Source organism: Mustela nivalis (genome assembly GCF_964662115.1).
Source record: "Mustela nivalis genome assembly, chromosome: 3".
In the NCBI taxonomy this organism is placed as follows: Eukaryota; Metazoa; Chordata; class Mammalia; order Carnivora; family Mustelidae; genus Mustela; species Mustela nivalis.
This window is the reverse complement of record NC_139022.1, coordinates 4,640,485-4,659,877: the sequence shown is the minus strand read 5'-3', so window position 1 is coordinate 4,659,877 and position 19,393 is coordinate 4,640,485. Positions and strand designations below refer to the sequence as shown.

At 46.5% G+C, this 19,393-nt stretch overlaps 1 protein-coding gene across 24 annotated transcripts in view; it reads left to right on the top strand.

The window, feature by feature from the left end:
- OBSCN (obscurin, cytoskeletal calmodulin and titin-interacting RhoGEF) overlaps positions 1-19,393 on the top strand; it is a 142,710-nt gene that overhangs the window by 46,239 nt on the left and 77,078 nt on the right. For 19 of the 24 annotated variants that reach the window (XM_082723998.1, XM_082724001.1, XM_082723990.1 and 16 more), the window contains 7 exons: positions 3,901-4,176; positions 9,025-9,300; positions 10,819-11,094; positions 15,939-16,214; positions 17,733-18,008; positions 18,639-18,923; positions 19,046-19,312. In XM_082723998.1, the coding sequence (XP_082580124.1) occupies positions 3,901-4,176; positions 9,025-9,300; positions 10,819-11,094; positions 15,939-16,214; positions 17,733-18,008; positions 18,639-18,923; positions 19,046-19,312 (1,932 nt within the window). The remainder of the gene's footprint in view (positions 1-3,900; positions 4,177-9,024; positions 9,301-10,818; positions 11,095-15,938; positions 16,215-17,732; positions 18,009-18,638; positions 18,924-19,045; positions 19,313-19,393) is intronic. The other 5 variants (XM_082723982.1, XM_082723987.1, XM_082723980.1 and 2 more) reach the window with 5 other exon arrangements.

Below are 19,393 nucleotides of genomic sequence, written 5' to 3'. Positions count from 1 at the left end.
GCTCCATGCAATCTGTGCTCTCCTAATACCCACCACCTGGTACCCCCAACCTCCTACCCCTGCCCCTTCAAAACCCTCAGGTTGTTTTTCCAGAGTCCATATTCTCTCATGGTTCACCTCCCCTTCCAATTTCCCCCAACTCCATGCTTCTCTCCATCTCCCCTTGTCCTCCATGTTATTTGTTATGCTCCACAAATAAGTGAAACCGTATGATAATTGACTGTCTCTGCTTGACTTATTGCACTCAGCATAATCTCTTCCAGTCCTGTCCATGTTGCTACAAAAGTTGGGTATTCATCCTTTCTGATGGAGGCATAATACTCCATCGTGTATATGGACCACATCTTCCTTATCCATTCGTCTGTTGAAGAGCATCTTGGTTCTTTCCATAGTTTGGTGACCATGGCCATTGCTGCTATAAACATTGGGGTACAGATGGCCCTTCTTTTCACTACATCTGTATCTTTTTTTAAAAAAAAATTTTCAATTTATTTATTTCAGAAAAACAGTATTCATTATTTTTTTCACCACACCCAGTGCTCCATGCAATCCGTGCCCTCTATAATACCCACCACCTGGTACCCCAACCTCCCACCCTCCCGCCACTTCAAACCCCTCAGATGGTTTTTCAGAATCCATAGTCTCTTGTGATTCACCTCCTCCCCTTCCAATTTACCCCAACTCCCTGCTCCTCTCCATCTCCCTATGTCCTCTGTGTTATTTGTTATGCTCCACAAATAAGTGAAACCGTATGATAATTGACTGTCTCTGCTTCACTTATTGCGCTCAGCATAATCTCTTCGAGTCCCATCTGTGTTGATACAAAACTTGGGTATTCATTCTTTCTGATGGAGGCATAACACTCCATAGTGTATATGGACCACATCTTCCTTATCCATTCGTCTGTTGAAGGGCATCTTGGTTCTTTCCACAGTTTGGTGACCATGGCCATTGCTGCTCTAAACATTGGGGTACAGATGGCCCTTCTTTCCACGACATCTGTATCTTTGGGGTAAATACCCAGGAGTGCAATGGAAGGGTCATAGGGAAGCTCTATTTTTAATTTCTTGAGGAATCTCCACACTGTTCTCCAAAGTGGCTGCACCAACTTGCATTCCCACCAACAGTGGAAGAGGGTTCCCCTTTCTCCACAACCTCTCCAACACATGTTGTTTCCTGACCTGCTAATTTTGGCCATTCTAACTGGTGTAAGGTGATATCTCAATGTGGTTTTGATTTGAATCTCCCTGATGGCTAGGGATGATGAATATTTTTTCATGTGTCTGATAGCCATTTGTATGTCTTCATGGGAAAAGTGTCTGTTCATATCTTCTGCCCATTTTTTGATACGATTATCTGTTTTGTGTGTGTTGAGTTTGAGAAGTTCTTTATAGATCCTGGATATCAACCTTTAGTCTGTACTGTCATTTGCAAATATCTTTTCCCATTCCGTGGGTTGCCTCTTTGTTTTTTTGACTGTTTCCTTTGCTGTGCAGAAGCTTTTGATTTTGATGAAGTCCCAAAAGTTTATTTTTGTTTTTGTTTCCTTTGCATTTGGAGCAATATCTTGAAAGAAGTTGCTGTGGCTTATATCAAAGAGATTACTGCCTATGTTCTCCTCTAGGATTCTGATGGATTCCTGTCTCACGTTGAGGTCTTTTATCCATTTCGAGTTTATCTTTGTTTGCGGTTTAAGAGAATGGTCAAGTTTCATTCTTCTATACGTAGCTGTCCAATTTCCCCAGCACCGTTTATGTTAGAGACTGTCTTTTTTCCACTGTGTATTTTTTCCTGTTTTGTCGAAGATTATTTGACCATAGAGTTGAGGGTCCATATCTGGGCTCTCTATTCTGTTCCACTGGTCTATGTGTCTGTTTTTATGCCAGTACCATGCTGTCTTGGTGATCACAGCTTTGTAGTAAAGCTTGACATCAGGTAACCAATGCCCCCAGTTTTATTTTTGTTTTTCAACATTTCCTTAGCAAATCAGGGTCTCTTCTGATTCCATACAAATTTTAGGATTGTTTGCTCCAGCTCTTTGAAAAATGCCGGTGGAATTTTGACCAGAATGGCATTGAAATTATAGATTGCTCTAGGCAGTATAGGCATTTTCACAATGTTTATTCTTCCGATCCAAGAGCATGGAATGGTCTTCCATCTTTTTGTGTCTTCTTCAATTTCTTTCATGAGTGTTCTTGGGAGATGACTTTTAAGGGAATTTTTAAGGTGTTACAGTAGCATTAGAAGGACCCTATTACCAATTCCTGTCTAATAAAGGATATTTAAAAGGTTTTTGGGAAAAATAATTCAAACATCATTAAGAAACAGAGAAAAAATCTAAATCATGGTTAGAAAGTGATGGAAGACCTAAATGTGTTCAATCCTCATCATAACCCAAATAATAGCTCTTTGTGTGCAAGACTATTGACAAGTTGATTGCAAAAGCCAAAGTGTACCAAGTCACTCCTGAATAGAGAGTGTCGGGACATTTGCTGTGACTGCTATTAAGGCTTTTTGTAAAGCTACAGCAAGTCAGACATGTGGTTCTCTGAGCAGGGTTTGAGAAACAGCCCAGAGGAACAGAACAGTGAACCAAGAAATAGTTCTGTATAGAACCTCATGCCTTCTCTTTTTTGTTTTTGTTTTTATCCTGGTGCTAAGTGTGAAGGTGGTAAAGGGACAGTCTTTTCACAAATAGTGATAAGATATTTAACCATGTGGAAAACTGAAATTAGGGGCGCCTGGGTGGCTCAGTGGGTTAAGCCGCTGCCTTCGGCTCAGGTCATGATCTCAGGGTCCTGGGATCGAGTCCCGCATCGGGCTCTCTGCTCAGCAGGGAGCCTGCTTCCTCCTCTCTCTCTGCCTGCCTCTCTGCCTACTTGTGATCTCTCTCTGTCAAATAAATAAATAAAATCTTTAAAAAAAAAAAAAAAAAAGAAAACTGAAATTAAGTTGGATGTCTATTTCTTGCCTTGCCAAATAGTCAACTCCAGGTGGGTTAGAGACCTCAATGTAAAACAAGTTCTATTGAGACAATGTAGGTCATTCATGACCTCAAGGTTTTGAAAACTTCCTTAAACCGAACAAAATGCACAATACAAAAAGGTCAAATTAATATATTTGCCTGTAATAGAACTCTTAGCTTTTTTTTTTTTAACCAGAAACATCATAAAGGAACAGAAAGGCAAGTCACAAAGATGGGGAGAACACATAAAAACTCTAACATATAATTATTTAAAGAGCTCTTAAATAAATCTGAATGAAGACAATGCTGTTGAAAATGGGGCAGAACATTTGAGAAGTGACACCATGGAAAAGCAAACATTAATGACCAAAGACTTCAGGATAGGTAATCCACTCCTGAGTCATCAAGACATGCAAGAGACAGCTATAGAATGTACAGTCTCAGTCCTGGAGGTTGCAAAAAGTTGACAACACAGAGAAGGCAAGAATGTGGAACAGCAGGAATTGTCCTGTATTCTAGATGATGCTCCTTGCAAATCACGTGGGGGAATCCTCTTGGCACTTAGAGGCATTGGGCATGTAGCCATCATGACCCACGGTTTCCATGTGCTCAGAATTCCCACCTAAACAGCCTAGATGGAGCAGTGATAGAATGTGGGTCCCCACTTGGGACAGCAACCAGGTGGAGCAATGGTAGAATATATGGTCTCCATCTGGAACATTGTATGGTCTCCTACACAGAGCAGGGAGAAAATGGGTACAAGATTGTGTTACACAGTGTCAAGAAGACTATGGAGTTTTCCAGATCACACAGTGGATGCAGAGCCTGGAGACGTTTCCAGGTTCCCTGCCTCCCTCTTTAGTCGTTCTTGTCTCAATGCTGCCTTCCTAAGGCACATGGTATCTTCCATCATGTGCATCTCTCTCTGTCCCCAGAACCCTCTGTGGTGTTTGCCAAGGAGCAGCCAGCACGCAGTGAAGTGCAGGCCAAGGCAGGGTCCACTGCCACCCTGAGCTGTGAGGTGGCCCAGGCCCAGACAGAGGTGACGTGGTACAAGGACGGGAAGAAGCTGAGTGCGAGCTCCAATGTGCACGTGGAGGCCAAAGGCTGCAGCAGGCAGCTGGTGGTGCAGCAGGCGGGGAAGGCGGACAGCGGGGAGTACAGCTGCGAGGCAGGGGGCCAGAAGGTGTCTTTCCACCTGGATGTCACAGGTCAGTTCCTTCTTACCACCTTGTCTTGTTTGGAGGTAATAAAAGCATTGCATTACAGACCCCACAAACTCTGGTGCTCTTTCCCTTAGTCTTCATGTTTCACCTTGGCCATCCTGTTGTCTTCTATTTTCATAGGCATGGCTATGACTGGTGGAGGTTTAATGAGAAGGGTGCATATGGAGGGAGAGGGGCCATCTGTGCCCTGAGCAGTGCTTTTGTGTCCTAATGCTTAGTCATGCATCTCAGCACCCGCAGAGAACACTCTCAGCGTCCCCTGGTGCCCAGGACGAAGGCTGTGCTTCATGCTTGGGTGCTGAAGTAGCTCAGCATCTCACACCTTGGTTATGTGACTGTGCTTCTTCTGGTTGCCCCCGGTGCCCTGTTCAGGATTGTATGGGATTCTTGCTAGTGAGAGACATTTTGATTTCTTTAAATCAGAATGGGGAAGTTTTGACCATATAATCATCCTTAGAAATGTCTCAACTGAACTTTAGAATATAATGTTTTAGTTGTTTTAGGACACTGTTCACTGTTTTGCACATGGATATGCACCCATATAGGTAGCAAATCTAGACCCATGTTTTCCTTCAAAGGCTGTGCAAAGTAAACAGAACCAGAGCGTTGGTATGTATGTGCCTGAGATAGTCACATGCAAGTTCTGGAATTCTCTTTCTAAAGAAAATCTTATTTCCTTGTGTCCTCAGTAAGACCATTCTGTATCAGAATTCCTCTTGGACTTTAATTTACAGGTTTAGAAAGGGAGGAAGTAAGCAGTCTAGGCTATATCATCATGCTTTGCTATAGATGAGTCCTTGTGGTGGCAGTCATTGGGTGGTGTAGGAGTATATAGTGGCATTTCCTTGTGGTCATGTGTATTTGTGCCTCTGGGATGCTTTATGGGGAAGTCTGAGGGCTAAATGTATTCATTTTGGTAAATTTCTCTTAAGCTCAGAGAATGCTGGGCAGTAACACCACATTGACTCCCAGGTGCCAACATACAATAGTTATGATAGTATATCAGTATATAATATTTTGGGGTGTGTACAGATACCACAAAACTTACATATCTCTAAAATGATTTTTTGTGAGAGTATGGCATGTTATTTTATGAAATCAGTTCACAGAGTTTTGATAAATTGGCCAAATTCTTAGAAAAGCATATGAAAAAGTGACACAAGAAGAAATAGATAACTTAAGTAGTCCCATCACTTTAAGTGCATGTAAATAGTAATCAAAATTTTCACAGAGAATGATCTAAACCTAGTGGTTTTGTTGATAAATTACACCAAATATTCTGGAAAGTAATTATTCCATGTTCATGGAGATTCTAAACTAAAGATATATATCCTCCAGTTTGATTCACAGAGCTAATATAATACAGTACCAAAATCTGACAAGGAAAGTAGGAAGGATTAAAATTTTATGCCAATCTCCTGTGGATATCTAGGCCATGTCTTCAACAAACTATTGGCAAAGTCATCCGAGCAGGATGTCAATGAAAATACACTATTTTGAAGTCTTAGTCTAGGAATGCAATGTTGGTTTGATAGTCAAAACATTAGAAAATCACTGTAGTTGATCCTTGCATGATGAGGGGCTAGGGGTGCAAATTTCCCATGTAGCCACAAGTCCATATATAACTTTTGAGTCCCCCAAAACTTGACAGTTAATAGGCTATTGACTGAGACTCCAATAACTTAGTTGATTAACACATATTTTGTGTGCTATATGTACTATACATTGTATTCTTACAGTAAAGTAAGCTAGAGAGAAGAAAATGGTGTTAAGAACATTACAAGAAAGAGAAAATACATTTGCAGTTCTGTAGTGTATTTACTGAAAAAAATCTGCATTTAAATGGACCTGTAATGTTCAAACATCGATTAAGAATCAACTGTATAATGTGGCACTAACTGCTCAAAGGAGAAAAACAATAGCTTATCTCAATAAATGCAGAAGAAAGTTTGATAAAGTATAACATAAACCCCAAGCAAATGTTTGATAAATTTTAGCCTCCATTCATGCTATAAAATTCTTAACCAACTAGCAGTAAAACAATTCTTCCATACTTTGATAAACAGTACTACAGGAAACAACAGAAACATCATACTTAATGCAAAACCCTGAGGGGTTTACCTATGAGATAGGGATTAAGAGAAGAAGGTACACTGTTAACACTCACAGCACTGAAGGAGGAAATAAAATGCTTAAAACTTGGGAAACAGGGTAAAATTCGTAGGTGATATAATCACCAAGTCCAAAATTCCAAAGGAAAATTGTTAGACTTTGTGTGTAATCAGAAAGATAACCATGTACAAATGTGAACACATAGTAAATGCGTCTGTATGTATATACCGACAAGAAACCATGTGAAAGTGAAAATTTAAAAGATTTATAATGGCATCAGAAGTACCATGTTTCTAATTCCAAATCTAATAAAACGTGCTTAGTAACTTTGTGAGGGAAAATTATCGAACATTTTTGAGAGAAAATAAAGAAGGTCTAAGTAAATGGATAGGAATCCATGGAACAATCTGAGATGTTCATTGATAATTCAAATCCAAGCAGATTTTCTTTGGGAGGATGGTGGAGGGTGGCGAAAATTGATAAGTAGTTTCAGTGTATTTGTACTACAAATACCTGCCATAGCATTACTATAAAGCTACAGTGACGTAGACAGCCAGATCGCAAAGATTGGACAGTTATCAGATAAAAAGAACAGAATAAAGAGCTCAGAAACAGACCCATCCGGGCGCCTGAGTGGCTCAGTTGGTTAAGCAACTGCCTTCAACTCAGGTCACGGTCCCGGAGTCCCAGGATCGAGTCCCACATCGGGCTCCCAGCTCCATGGGGAGTCTGCTTCTCCCTCTGACCTTCTCGCCTCTCATGCTCTCTCTCACTGTCTTCTCTCAAATAAATAAATAAAATCTTAAAGAAAGAAAGAAAGAAAGAAAGAAAGAAAGAAAGAAAGAAAGAAAGAAACAGACCCATCCATATACGAACTCCTGCCTCATCTGCACTTTTTCTTTTTTGACAGCATGTCTGGTCTTTGCAATATGAAAAATAATTTTTTGCCATTAAACCATATGGAAAAAAAGTTGTCAGGTAATTCACAGTGCACACAAATCCAATCCTAAATGAGTTGGAGACCCCAGGGCGACAGGTGGCACAATGGCCCTCTGAGATGAGGAGGAATCCTCTGAGATGAGGATTAGATTACAGTCTAATAAGGGAATTCTGACACAACAGAAATGCACTAGCCACCTTGGGACAGGAATGACAGGATTGCCCACAAAGAAATGAAAATCTTTGATTCATTAGAAGACACCAGAAAAGAGTAAAAAGACAAGCCACACACATGTGGAAGAGAGACACCTGTCATTCAAATAGAGCTCCTAAAAATAAATGTGAGAAAGACAGGCAGGGCTATTGGCCATTGGACAAATACATGACACTGACATTACCTAAGAGCAAGCAGTAATGACAGGAAAGACAAGAGAAGTTGCTCCACTGTGTGAGTCATGAGAATATGCAAAAAAACACCACAACAAAACAAAACAAAACAAAACAAAAAACCAAAAAACCCCCCAAAATCCACAACAGGCACAACTACATACCACCGAGACTGCCAGCAGTTGTCAGGACAGAACTTGAAACTCTGAAGCCTGAGTAACTCTGTGCACTAAAGGGAAGGGGCTCCCTGAAAACTTTGTGGAAAGACTTTGCATCCTCTGGGAAGGTTGAGGTGTGCAGATAGCAGGAGTCCACAGGTTCCTGTGAACAGGAGTCTCTTTCAACATTCACACCTGCAAGACCAACATGGGGCAGTGACATAGTGTCTGGTCTCCACAAGGGACCAATGGAGAAGTGGTAGAATTATCCTCACCTGGTACAGCTCACATGGAGCAGAGATAGAATGAGAGGTCCTCATCTGGGACAGCCCATGTGGAACAGTGATAGAATGAGTGGTCCTCATGTGGAACAGCCCATCTGGAGCAGTGATAGAATGACTGGTCCACAACTGGGAAAGCCCATGTGGAGCAGTGATAGAATGCATGGTCACCAGCTGGGACAGCCCCATGAAGCAGTGATAGGATGCGTGGTCCCCACCTGAGAGAGCCCAGGTGCAGCAATGATAGAATGTGTGGTCCCACCTGGGACAGCCCATGTGGAGCAGTGTTAGAATGTGTGGTCCCACCTGGGATAGTGCCCGTGGAGGAGTGATAGAATATGTGGTCATCAATGGGACAGCCCACATTGAGTAGTGATAGAATGTATGGTCCCCACTTGGGACAGTCCTTGTGGAGCGGTGATAGAATGTATGGTCACCATATGGGACAGCCCACTTGGAGCAATGATAGAATGTGTGGTCCCCACCTGGGACAGCCCACATGTAGCAGTCAAGAATGTGCGGTCCCTATTTGGGACTACCCACATAGAGCACTGATAGAGTTTGTGGTCCCTACCTGGGACAGCCCTTGTGGAGCAGTGTTAGGATGCAAGGTCCCCACCTGGGAGAGCCTACATGGATCAATGACAGAATGTGTGGACCCACCTGGGATAGCCCACGTGAAACAGTGATAGAATGTATGGTCCCCACCCAGGACAGCCCACGTGTAGCAGTGATATAATGTGTGTTCTCCCACCCACAGGGCTGATGGGATTTGGTAGGTAGATTGTGCTGCTTAGTGTCAAGAAGGCTATGGGGCTTTTCTGGACCTCACAGTGGATGCAGAGCCTAGAGACGTTTCCAGTTCCTCTGCCTCCTGGTGTAGTCCTTCTTCCCCTAGTGCTGCCTTCTTAAGGCACATGGTATCTTCAATCATGTGCATCTCTCTCTGTCCCCAGAACCCTCTGTGGTATTTGCCAAGGAGCAGCCAGCATGCAGTGAGGTGCTCTGCAAGGCGGGGTCCAGCGCCACCCTGAGCTGTGAGGTGGCCCAGGCCCAGACGGAGGTGACGTGGTACAAGGATGGGAAGAAGCTGAGTGCGAGCTCCAACGTGCACGTGGAGGCCAAGGGCTGCAGCAGGCGGCTGGTGGTGCAGCAGGCGGGGAAGGCGGACGCCGGGGAGTACAGCTGCGAGGCCGGGGGCCAGAAGGTGTCCTTCCGCCTGGATGTCACAGGTCAGCGTTTGGGTTAAAACTCTAGCCTTGATCAAGGGTGATAGAATGTATGGTCCCTACCTGGGGCAGTCCACATGGGGCAGTGATAGAATGTGTGGACCCCACCTGGGACAGTCACGTGGAGCAGTGATAGGATGTACTGTCCCCACCTGGGACAGCCACGTGGAACAGTGGGAGAATGTACGGTCCCACCTGGGACGGTCCACATGGAGCAGTGAGAGAATGTGTGGTTTACTCCCGGGACAGCCCAAGTGGAGCAGTGATAGAATGTGTGGTTCCTACCTGGGACAGTCCACGTGGTGCAGAGATTGAATATAATGTCCTCACCTGGGATAGCCACGTGGAGCAGTGAGAGATTGTGTGGTCCCCATCTGGGACAGCCCACTTGGAGCAGTGATAGAATATATGGTCCCCAGCTGGGAGAGCCCACGTGAGGCAGTGGGCAATGTACGGTCCCTACCTGGGAGAGCCCATGTAAAGCAGCGATAGAATGTGTAGTCCCCACCTGGGACAGCCATGTGAACCAGTGAGAGAATGTGTGGTCCCCAACTGGGACAGCCCACATGGAGCAGTGATAGAATGCATGATCCCACCTGGGACAGCCAAGTAGAGCAGTGACAGGATGTGTTGTTACACCTAGGACAGTCCTCGAGGAGCAGTGATAGAATGTATGGTCCCCATTTGGGACAACCCATGTGGAGTAGTGATAGAATGTGTGGTCCCCACCTGGGACAGCCACATAGAACAGTGATGGAATGTGTGATCCCCACCTAGGACAGCCACGTGGAGCAGTGATAGAATGTGTGGTCTCCACCTGGCATAGTCCATATGGACAGAGATAGAATGTGTGGTCCCCAAGTGGGACAGTCCATGTTGAGCAGAGATAGAATGTGTGGTCCCACCTGGACCAGCCCACGTGGGGCAGTGATAGATTATATGGTCCCCAGCTGGGACCACCCACATTGAGCAGTGACAGAATGTGTGGTCCTACCTAGGACAGCCCACATGGAGTAGTGATTGAATGTATGGTCCCCACCTGGGACCACTCCCACATGGGACAGCCCCCATGAACAGTGATAGAATGTGCTTTCCCCACCTGGGAGGGCCCACATGGTGCAGTGCTAGAATATGCGGTCCCCAAGTCGGACAGCCCATGTGGAGCAGAGATAGAATGTGTGGTCCCACCTGAAACAGACCACGTTGAGCAGTGATAGAATATGTTCCCCAAGTGGGACATCCCACATGAAACAGTGGAGAATATATGGTCCCCAGCTGGGATAGTCCACATGGAACATGATAGGATGTATGTTCTCCTACCCACAGTGCTGATGCATGGGGTAATTAGATTTTTTTACTTAGTGTCAAGAAGGCTATGGGGCTTTTCCAGACCATACAGCTGATGCAGAGCCTGGAAACGTTTCCAGTTCTCCTCCCTCCCGGTGTAGTCCTTCTTCCCCCAGTGCTGCCTTCCTAAGGCACATGGTATCTTCCATTATGTGCATCTCTCTCTGTCCCCAGAACCCTCTGTGGTGTTTGCCAAGGAGCAGCCAGCACGCAGTGAAGTGCAGGCCAAGGCGGGGTCCAGTGCCACCCTGTGCTGTGAGGTGGCCCAGGCCCAGACAGAGGTGACGTGGTACAAGGACGGGAAGAAGCTGAGTGCGAGCTCCAATGTGCACGTGGAGGCCAAAGGCTGCAGCAGGCAGCTGGTGGTGCAGCAGGCGGGGAAGGCGGACAGCGGGGAGTACAGCTGCGAGGCAGGGGGCCAGAAGGTGTCTTTCCACCTGGATGTCACAGGTCAGTTCCTTCTTACCACCTTGTCTTGTTTGGAGGTAATAAAAGCATTGCATTACAGACCCCACAAACTCTGGTGCTCTTTCCCTTAGTCTTCATGTTTCACCTTGGCCATCCTGTTGTCTTCTATTTTCATAGGCATGGCTATGACTGGTGGAGGTTTAATGAGAAGGGTGCATATGGAGGGAGAGGGGCCATCTGTGCCCTGAGCAGTGCTTTTGTGTCCTAATGCTTAGTCATGCATCTCAGCACCCGCAGAGAACACTCTCAGCGTCCCCTGGTGCCCAGGACGAAGGCTGTGCTTCATGCTTGGGTGCTGAAGTAGCTCAGCATCTCACACCTTGGTTATGTGACTGTGCTTCTTCTGGTTGCCCCCGGTGCCCTGTTCAGGATTGTATGGGATTCTTGCTAGTGAGAGACATTTTGATTTCTTTAAATCAGAATGGGGAAGTTTTGACCATATAATCATCCTTAGAAATGTCTCAACTGAACTTTAGAATATAATGTTTTAGTTGTTTTAGGACACTGTTCACTGTTTTGCACATGGATATGCACCCATATAGGTAGCAAATCTAGACCCATGTTTTCCTTCAAAGGCTGTGCAAAGTAAACAGAACCAGAGCGTTGGTATGTATGTGCCTGAGATAGTCACATGCAAGTTCTGGAATTCTCTTTCTAAAGAAAATCTTATTTCCTTGTGTCCTCAGTAAGACCATTCTGTATCAGAATTCCTCTTGGACTTTAATTTACAGGTTTAGAAAGGGAGGAAGTAAGCAGTCTAGGCTATATCATCATGCTTTGCTATAGATGAGTCCTTGTGGTGGCAGTCATTGGGTGGTGTAGGAGTATATAGTGGCATTTCCTTGTGGTCATGTGTATTTGTGCCTCTGGGATGCTTTATGGGGAAGTCTGAGGGCTAAATGTATTCATTTTGGTAAATTTCTCTTAAGCTCAGAGAATGCTGGGCAGTAACACCACATTGACTCCCAGGTGCCAACATACAATAGTTATGATAGTATATCAGTATATAATATTTTGGGGTGTGTACAGATACCACAAAACTTACATATCTCTAAAATGATTTTTTGTGAGAGTATGGCATGTTATTTTATGAAATCAGTTCACAGAGTTTTGATAAATTGGCCAAATTCTTAGAAAAGCATATGAAAAAGTGACACAAGAAGAAATAGATAACTTAAGTAGTCCCATCACTTTAAGTGCATGTAAATAGTAATCAAAATTTTCACAGAGAATGATCTAAACCTAGTGGTTTTGTTGATAAATTACACCAAATATTCTGGAAAGTAATTATTCCATGTTCATGGAGATTCTAAACTAAAGATATATATCCTCCAGTTTGATTCACAGAGCTAATATAATACAGTACCAAAATCTGACAAGGAAAGTAGGAAGGATTAAAATTTTATGCCAATCTCCTGTGGATATCTAGGCCATGTCTTCAACAAACTATTGGCAAAGTCATCCGAGCAGGATGTCAATGAAAATACACTATTTTGAAGTCTTAGTCTAGGAATGCAATGTTGGTTTGATAGTCAAAACATTAGAAAATCACTGTAGTTGATCCTTGCATGATGAGGGGCTAGGGGTGCAAATTTCCCATGTAGCCACAAGTCCATATATAACTTTTGAGTCCCCCAAAACTTGACAGTTAATAGGCTATTGACTGAGACTCCAATAACTTAGTTGATTAACACATATTTTGTGTGCTATATGTACTATACATTGTATTCTTACAGTAAAGTAAGCTAGAGAGAAGAAAATGGTGTTAAGAACATTACAAGAAAGAGAAAATACATTTGCAGTTCTGTAGTGTATTTACTGAAAAAAATCTGCATTTAAATGGACCTGTAATGTTCAAACATCGATTAAGAATCAACTGTATAATGTGGCACTAACTGCTCAAAGGAGAAAAACAATAGCTTATCTCAATAAATGCAGAAGAAAGTTTGATAAAGTATAACATAAACCCCAAGCAAATGTTTGATAAATTTTAGCCTCCATTCATGCTATAAAATTCTTAACCAACTAGCAGTAAAACAATTCTTCCATACTTTGATAAACAGTACTACAGGAAACAACAGAAACATCATACTTAATGCAAAACCCTGAGGGGTTTACCTATGAGATAGGGATTAAGAGAAGAAGGTACACTGTTAACACTCACAGCACTGAAGGAGGAAATAAAATGCTTAAAACTTGGGAAACAGGGTAAAATTCGTAGGTGATATAATCACCAAGTCCAAAATTCCAAAGGAAAATTGTTAGACTTTGTGTGTAATCAGAAAGATAACCATGTACAAATGTGAACACATAGTAAATGCGTCTGTATGTATATACCGACAAGAAACCATGTGAAAGTGAAAATTTAAAAGATTTATAATGGCATCAGAAGTACCATGTTTCTAATTCCAAATCTAATAAAACGTGCTTAGTAACTTTGTGAGGGAAAATTATCGAACATTTTTGAGAGAAAATAAAGAAGGTCTAAGTAAATGGATAGGAATCCATGGAACAATCTGAGATGTTCATTGATAATTCAAATCCAAGCAGATTTTCTTTGGGAGGATGGTGGAGGGTGGCGAAAATTGATAAGTAGTTTCAGTGTATTTGTACTACAAATACCTGCCATAGCATTACTATAAAGCTACAGTGACGTAGACAGCCAGATCGCAAAGATTGGACAGTTATCAGATAAAAAGAACAGAATAAAGAGCTCAGAAACAGACCCATCCGGGCGCCTGAGTGGCTCAGTTGGTTAAGCAACTGCCTTCAACTCAGGTCACGGTCCCGGAGTCCCAGGATCGAGTCCCACATCGGGCTCCCAGCTCCATGGGGAGTCTGCTTCTCCCTCTGACCTTCTCGCCTCTCATGCTCTCTCTCACTGTCTTCTCTCAAATAAATAAATAAAATCTTAAAGAAAGAAAGAAAGAAAGAAAGAAAGAAAGAAAGAAAGAAAGAAACAGACCCATCCATATACGAACTCCTGCCTCATCTGCACTTTTTCTTTTTTGACAGCATGTCTGGTCTTTGCAATATGAAAAATAATTTTTTGCCATTAAACCATATGGAAAAAAAGTTGTCAGGTAATTCACAGTGCACACAAATCCAATCCTAAATGAGTTGGAGACCCCAGGGCGACAGGTGGCACAATGGCCCTCTGAGATGAGGAGGAATCCTCTGAGATGAGGATTAGATTACAGTCTAATAAGGGAATTCTGACACAACAGAAATGCACTAGCCACCTTGGGACAGGAATGACAGGATTGCCCACAAAGAAATGAAAATCTTTGATTCATTAGAAGACACCAGAAAAGAGTAAAAAGACAAGCCACACACATGTGGAAGAGAGACACCTGTCATTCAAATAGAGCTCCTAAAAATAAATGTGAGAAAGACAGGCAGGGCTATTGGCCATTGGACAAATACATGACACTGACATTACCTAAGAGCAAGCAGTAATGACAGGAAAGACAAGAGAAGTTGCTCCACTGTGTGAGTCATGAGAATATGCAAAAAAACACCACAACAAAACAAAACAAAACAAAACAAAAAACCAAAAAACCCCCCAAAATCCACAACAGGCACAACTACATACCACCGAGACTGCCAGCAGTTGTCAGGACAGAACTTGAAACTCTGAAGCCTGAGTAACTCTGTGCACTAAAGGGAAGGGGCTCCCTGAAAACTTTGTGGAAAGACTTTGCATCCTCTGGGAAGGTTGAGGTGTGCAGATAGCAGGAGTCCACAGGTTCCTGTGAACAGGAGTCTCTTTCAACATTCACACCTGCAAGACCAACATGGGGCAGTGACATAGTGTCTGGTCTCCACAAGGGACCAATGGAGAAGTGGTAGAATTATCCTCACCTGGTACAGCTCACATGGAGCAGAGATAGAATGAGAGGTCCTCATCTGGGACAGCCCATGTGGAACAGTGATAGAATGAGTGGTCCTCATGTGGAACAGCCCATCTGGAGCAGTGATAGAATGACTGGTCCACAACTGGGAAAGCCCATGTGGAGCAGTGATAGAATGCATGGTCACCAGCTGGGACAGCCCCATGAAGCAGTGATAGGATGCGTGGTCCCCACCTGAGAGAGCCCAGGTGCAGCAATGATAGAATGTGTGGTCCCACCTGGGACAGCCCATGTGGAGCAGTGTTAGAATGTGTGGTCCCACCTGGGATAGTGCCCGTGGAGGAGTGATAGAATATGTGGTCATCAATGGGACAGCCCACATTGAGTAGTGATAGAATGTATGGTCCCCACTTGGGACAGTCCTTGTGGAGCGGTGATAGAATGTATGGTCACCATATGGGACAGCCCACTTGGAGCAATGATAGAATGTGTGGTCCCCACCTGGGACAGCCCACATGTAGCAGTCAAGAATGTGCGGTCCCTATTTGGGACTACCCACATAGAGCACTGATAGAGTTTGTGGTCCCTACCTGGGACAGCCCTTGTGGAGCAGTGTTAGGATGCAAGGTCCCCACCTGGGAGAGCCTACATGGATCAATGACAGAATGTGTGGACCCACCTGGGATAGCCCACGTGAAACAGTGATAGAATGTATGGTCCCCACCCGGGACAGCCCACGTGTAGCAGTGATATAATGTGTGTTCTCCCACCCACAGGGCTGATGGGATTTGGTAGGTAGATTGTGCTGCTTAGTGTCAAGAAGGCTATGGGGCTTTTCTGGACCTCACAGTGGATGCAGAGCCTAGAGACGTTTCCAGTTCCTCTGCCTCCTGGTGTAGTCCTTCTTCCCCTAGTGCTGCCTTCTTAAGGCACATGGTATCTTCAATCATGTGCATCTCTCTCTGTCCCCAGAACCCTCTGTGGTATTTGCCAAGGAGCAGCCAGCATGCAGTGAGGTGCTCTGCAAGGCGGGGTCCAGCGCCACCCTGAGCTGTGAGGTGGCCCAGGCCCAGACGGAGGTGACGTGGTACAAGGATGGGAAGAAGCTGAGTGCGAGCTCCAACGTGCACGTGGAGGCCAAGGGCTGCAGCAGGCGGCTGGTGGTGCAGCAGGCGGGGAAGGCGGACGCCGGGGAGTACAGCTGCGAGGCCGGGGGCCAGAAGGTGTCCTTCCGCCTGGATGTCACAGGTCAGCGTTTGGGTTAAAACTCTAGCCTTGATCAAGGGTGATAGAATGTATGGTCCCTACCTGGGGCAGTCCACATGGGGCAGTGATAGAATGTGTGGACCCCACCTGGGACAGTCACGTGGAGCAGTGATAGGATGTACTGTCCCCACCTGGGACAGCCACGTGGAACAGTGGGAGAATGTACGGTCCCACCTGGGACGGTCCACATGGAGCAGTGAGAGAATGTGTGGTTTACTCCCGGGACAGCCCAAGTGGAGCAGTGATAGAATGTGTGGTTCCTACCTGGGACAGTCCACGTGGTGCAGAGATTGAATATAATGTCCTCACCTGGGATAGCCACGTGGAGCAGTGAGAGATTGTGTGGTCCCCATCTGGGACAGCCCACTTGGAGCAGTGATAGAATATATGGTCCCCAGCTGGGAGAGCCCACGTGAGGCAGTGGGCAATGTACGGTCCCTACCTGGGAGAGCCCATGTAAAGCAGCGATAGAATGTGTAGTCCCCACCTGGGACAGCCATGTGAACCAGTGAGAGAATGTGTGGTCCCCAACTGGGACAGCCCACATGGAGCAGTGATAGAATGCATGATCCCACCTGGGACAGCCAAGTAGAGCAGTGACAGGATGTGTTGTTACACCTAGGACAGTCCTCGAGGAGCAGTGATAGAATGTATGGTCCCCATTTGGGACAACCCATGTGGAGTAGTGATAGAATGTGTGGTCCCCACCTGGGACAGCCACATAGAACAGTGATGGAATGTGTGATCCCCACCTAGGACAGCCACGTGGAGCAGTGATAGAATGTGTGGTCTCCACCTGGCATAGTCCATATGGACAGAGATAGAATGTGTGGTCCCCAAGTGGGACAGTCCATGTTGAGCAGAGATAGAATGTGTGGTCCCACCTGGACCAGCCCACGTGGGGCAGTGATAGATTATATGGTCCCCAGCTGGGACCACCCACATTGAGCAGTGACAGAATGTGTGGTCCTACCTAGGACAGCCCACATGGAGTAGTGATTGAATGTATGGTCCCCACCTGGGACCACTCCCACATGGGACAGCCCCCATGAACAGTGATAGAATGTGCTTTCCCCACCTGGGAGGGCCCACATGGTGCAGTGCTAGAATATGCGGTCCCCAAGTCGGACAGCCCATGTGGAGCAGAGATAGAATGTGTGGTCCCACCTGAAACAGACCACGTTGAGCAGTGATAGAATATGTTCCCCAAGTGGGACATCCCACATGAAACAGTGGAGAATATATGGTCCCCAGCTGGGATAGTCCACATGGAACATGATAGGATGTATGTTCTCCTACCCACAGTGCTGATGCATGGGGTAATTAGATTTTTTTACTTAGTGTCAAGAAGGCTATGGGGCTTTTCCAGACCATACAGCTGATGCAGAGCCTGGAAACGTTTCCAGTTCTCCTCCCTCCCGGTGTAGTCCTTCTTCCCCCAGTGCTGCCTTCCTAAGGCACATGGTATCTTCCATTATGTGCATCTCTCTCTGTCCCCAGAACCCTCCGTGGTGTTTGCCAAGGAGCAGCCAGCACGCAGTGAAGTGCAGGCCAAGGCGGGGTCCAGTGCCACCCTGTGCTGTGAGGTGGCCCAGGCCCAGACAGAGGTGACGTGGTACAAGGACGGGAAGAAGCTGAGTGCGAGCTCCAACGTGCACATGGAGGCCAAGGGCTGCAGCAGACGGCTGGTGGTGCAGCAGGCAGGGAAGGCAGATGTTGGGGAGTACAGCTGCGAGGCGGGAGGCCAGAAGCTGTCCTTCCGCCTGGACGTCACAGGTGTGTGCCAGGGTTCCATAAAGGTAATAACGTCCTGACAAGTCAGGAAAGGAGCCCCTCTTGGACCGGATAGGGGGACAGTTGTGCGTTGCACTTGTGTTGGGTTCTCTGTGATGGGCCCAGCCCAGGATTCTATCTACTGCCCAGGTGCTCGGACTGGAGAACTGCAGTCCCTCTTTTTGGCTGTTCTGGGCATCCACTTCCCCAAGCATCTCCCCTTCTGCCAGAATCCCACTGTAACCAGCAGATAACCAGCCATGAGCCTTTCTTGGTGTCCTGTAGACCCCTAAGGCCTGTGGCCTGTGACAGGCACCATTCTCTGTCTAGGGCTGTCATGTTCTAGGGAAACATGAGCACACATGTGGAGCTGGGCAGCTGTGGAGCCTCACTGAAGGGGCTCTTGTCTTGGGATCCTAAGTGTCCAGCTGTGATGTGGCCAGCTGTGGGCTTGCTCTTGCTTGGATGCCCATCCTGACCTGGGCCTGGCCAGACTGTCCTTTCCTGCCTCCCCTCCTGGGCCTCCTTCCCGATGCCCTTCTGTAATATGGACCCAGGCCTGCTGCTAGGGGCGATGGGGCCCAAGCCAGGAACACAAGAGCCCTGCTCTTATGCTCACTGACCTCCCCCCAGAGCTGGAGCCCGAGTCCCCCGCCCTGGAGAGACCTGGCCACAGGGAGCCTCTGGTGGTCAGGGAGCATGAGGACATTGTCCTGACAGCCAAGCTGGCCACACCCTCTGTGGCCGCGGTGACGTGGCTCAAGGATGGTGTGGAGATTCGCCGAAGCAAGCGGCACGAAACAGCCAGCCTGGGGGACACCCATACCCTGACCATCCACGGGGCCCAGACCCTGGACAGTGCAGTCTACAGCTGCCGTGTGGGCACGGCAGGGCAGGACTTCCCTGTGCAGGTGGAAGGTCAGCAGGGCTGGGGGCGGTGTTCTGGGAACCCCATGTGTGCAGGGGGCGGGGCTGGAGCGGGCTGTCCCCAGTGAGTGCCAGCCAAAGTCCCGCAGCTGATGCCCCTTCCTGTCCTGCAGAGGTGGCCACCAAGTTCTGCCAGCCCCTGGAGCCTGTGAGCGGGGAGCTGGGGGGCACGGTGACGCTGGTGTGTGAGCTGAGCCCGCCCCAGGCCGAGGTTGTGTGGCGCTGCGGGAGCACACAGCTCCGGGCTGGGAAGCGCTTCCAGATTGAAGCCACAGGGCCCCGGCGCTGCCTCACGGTGTCAGGCCTGCGGCTGGAGGATGCGGGGGAGTACACGTGTGAGACTCGTAACGACCGCACCAGCGCGCAGCTCACCGTCAATGGTACTCAGTGGAGGGCCACATACGTGGGTGGGCGGGCAGTCGGGCAGGGCATGCCTGGGCAGCTGCCTGGTGGAGATACCC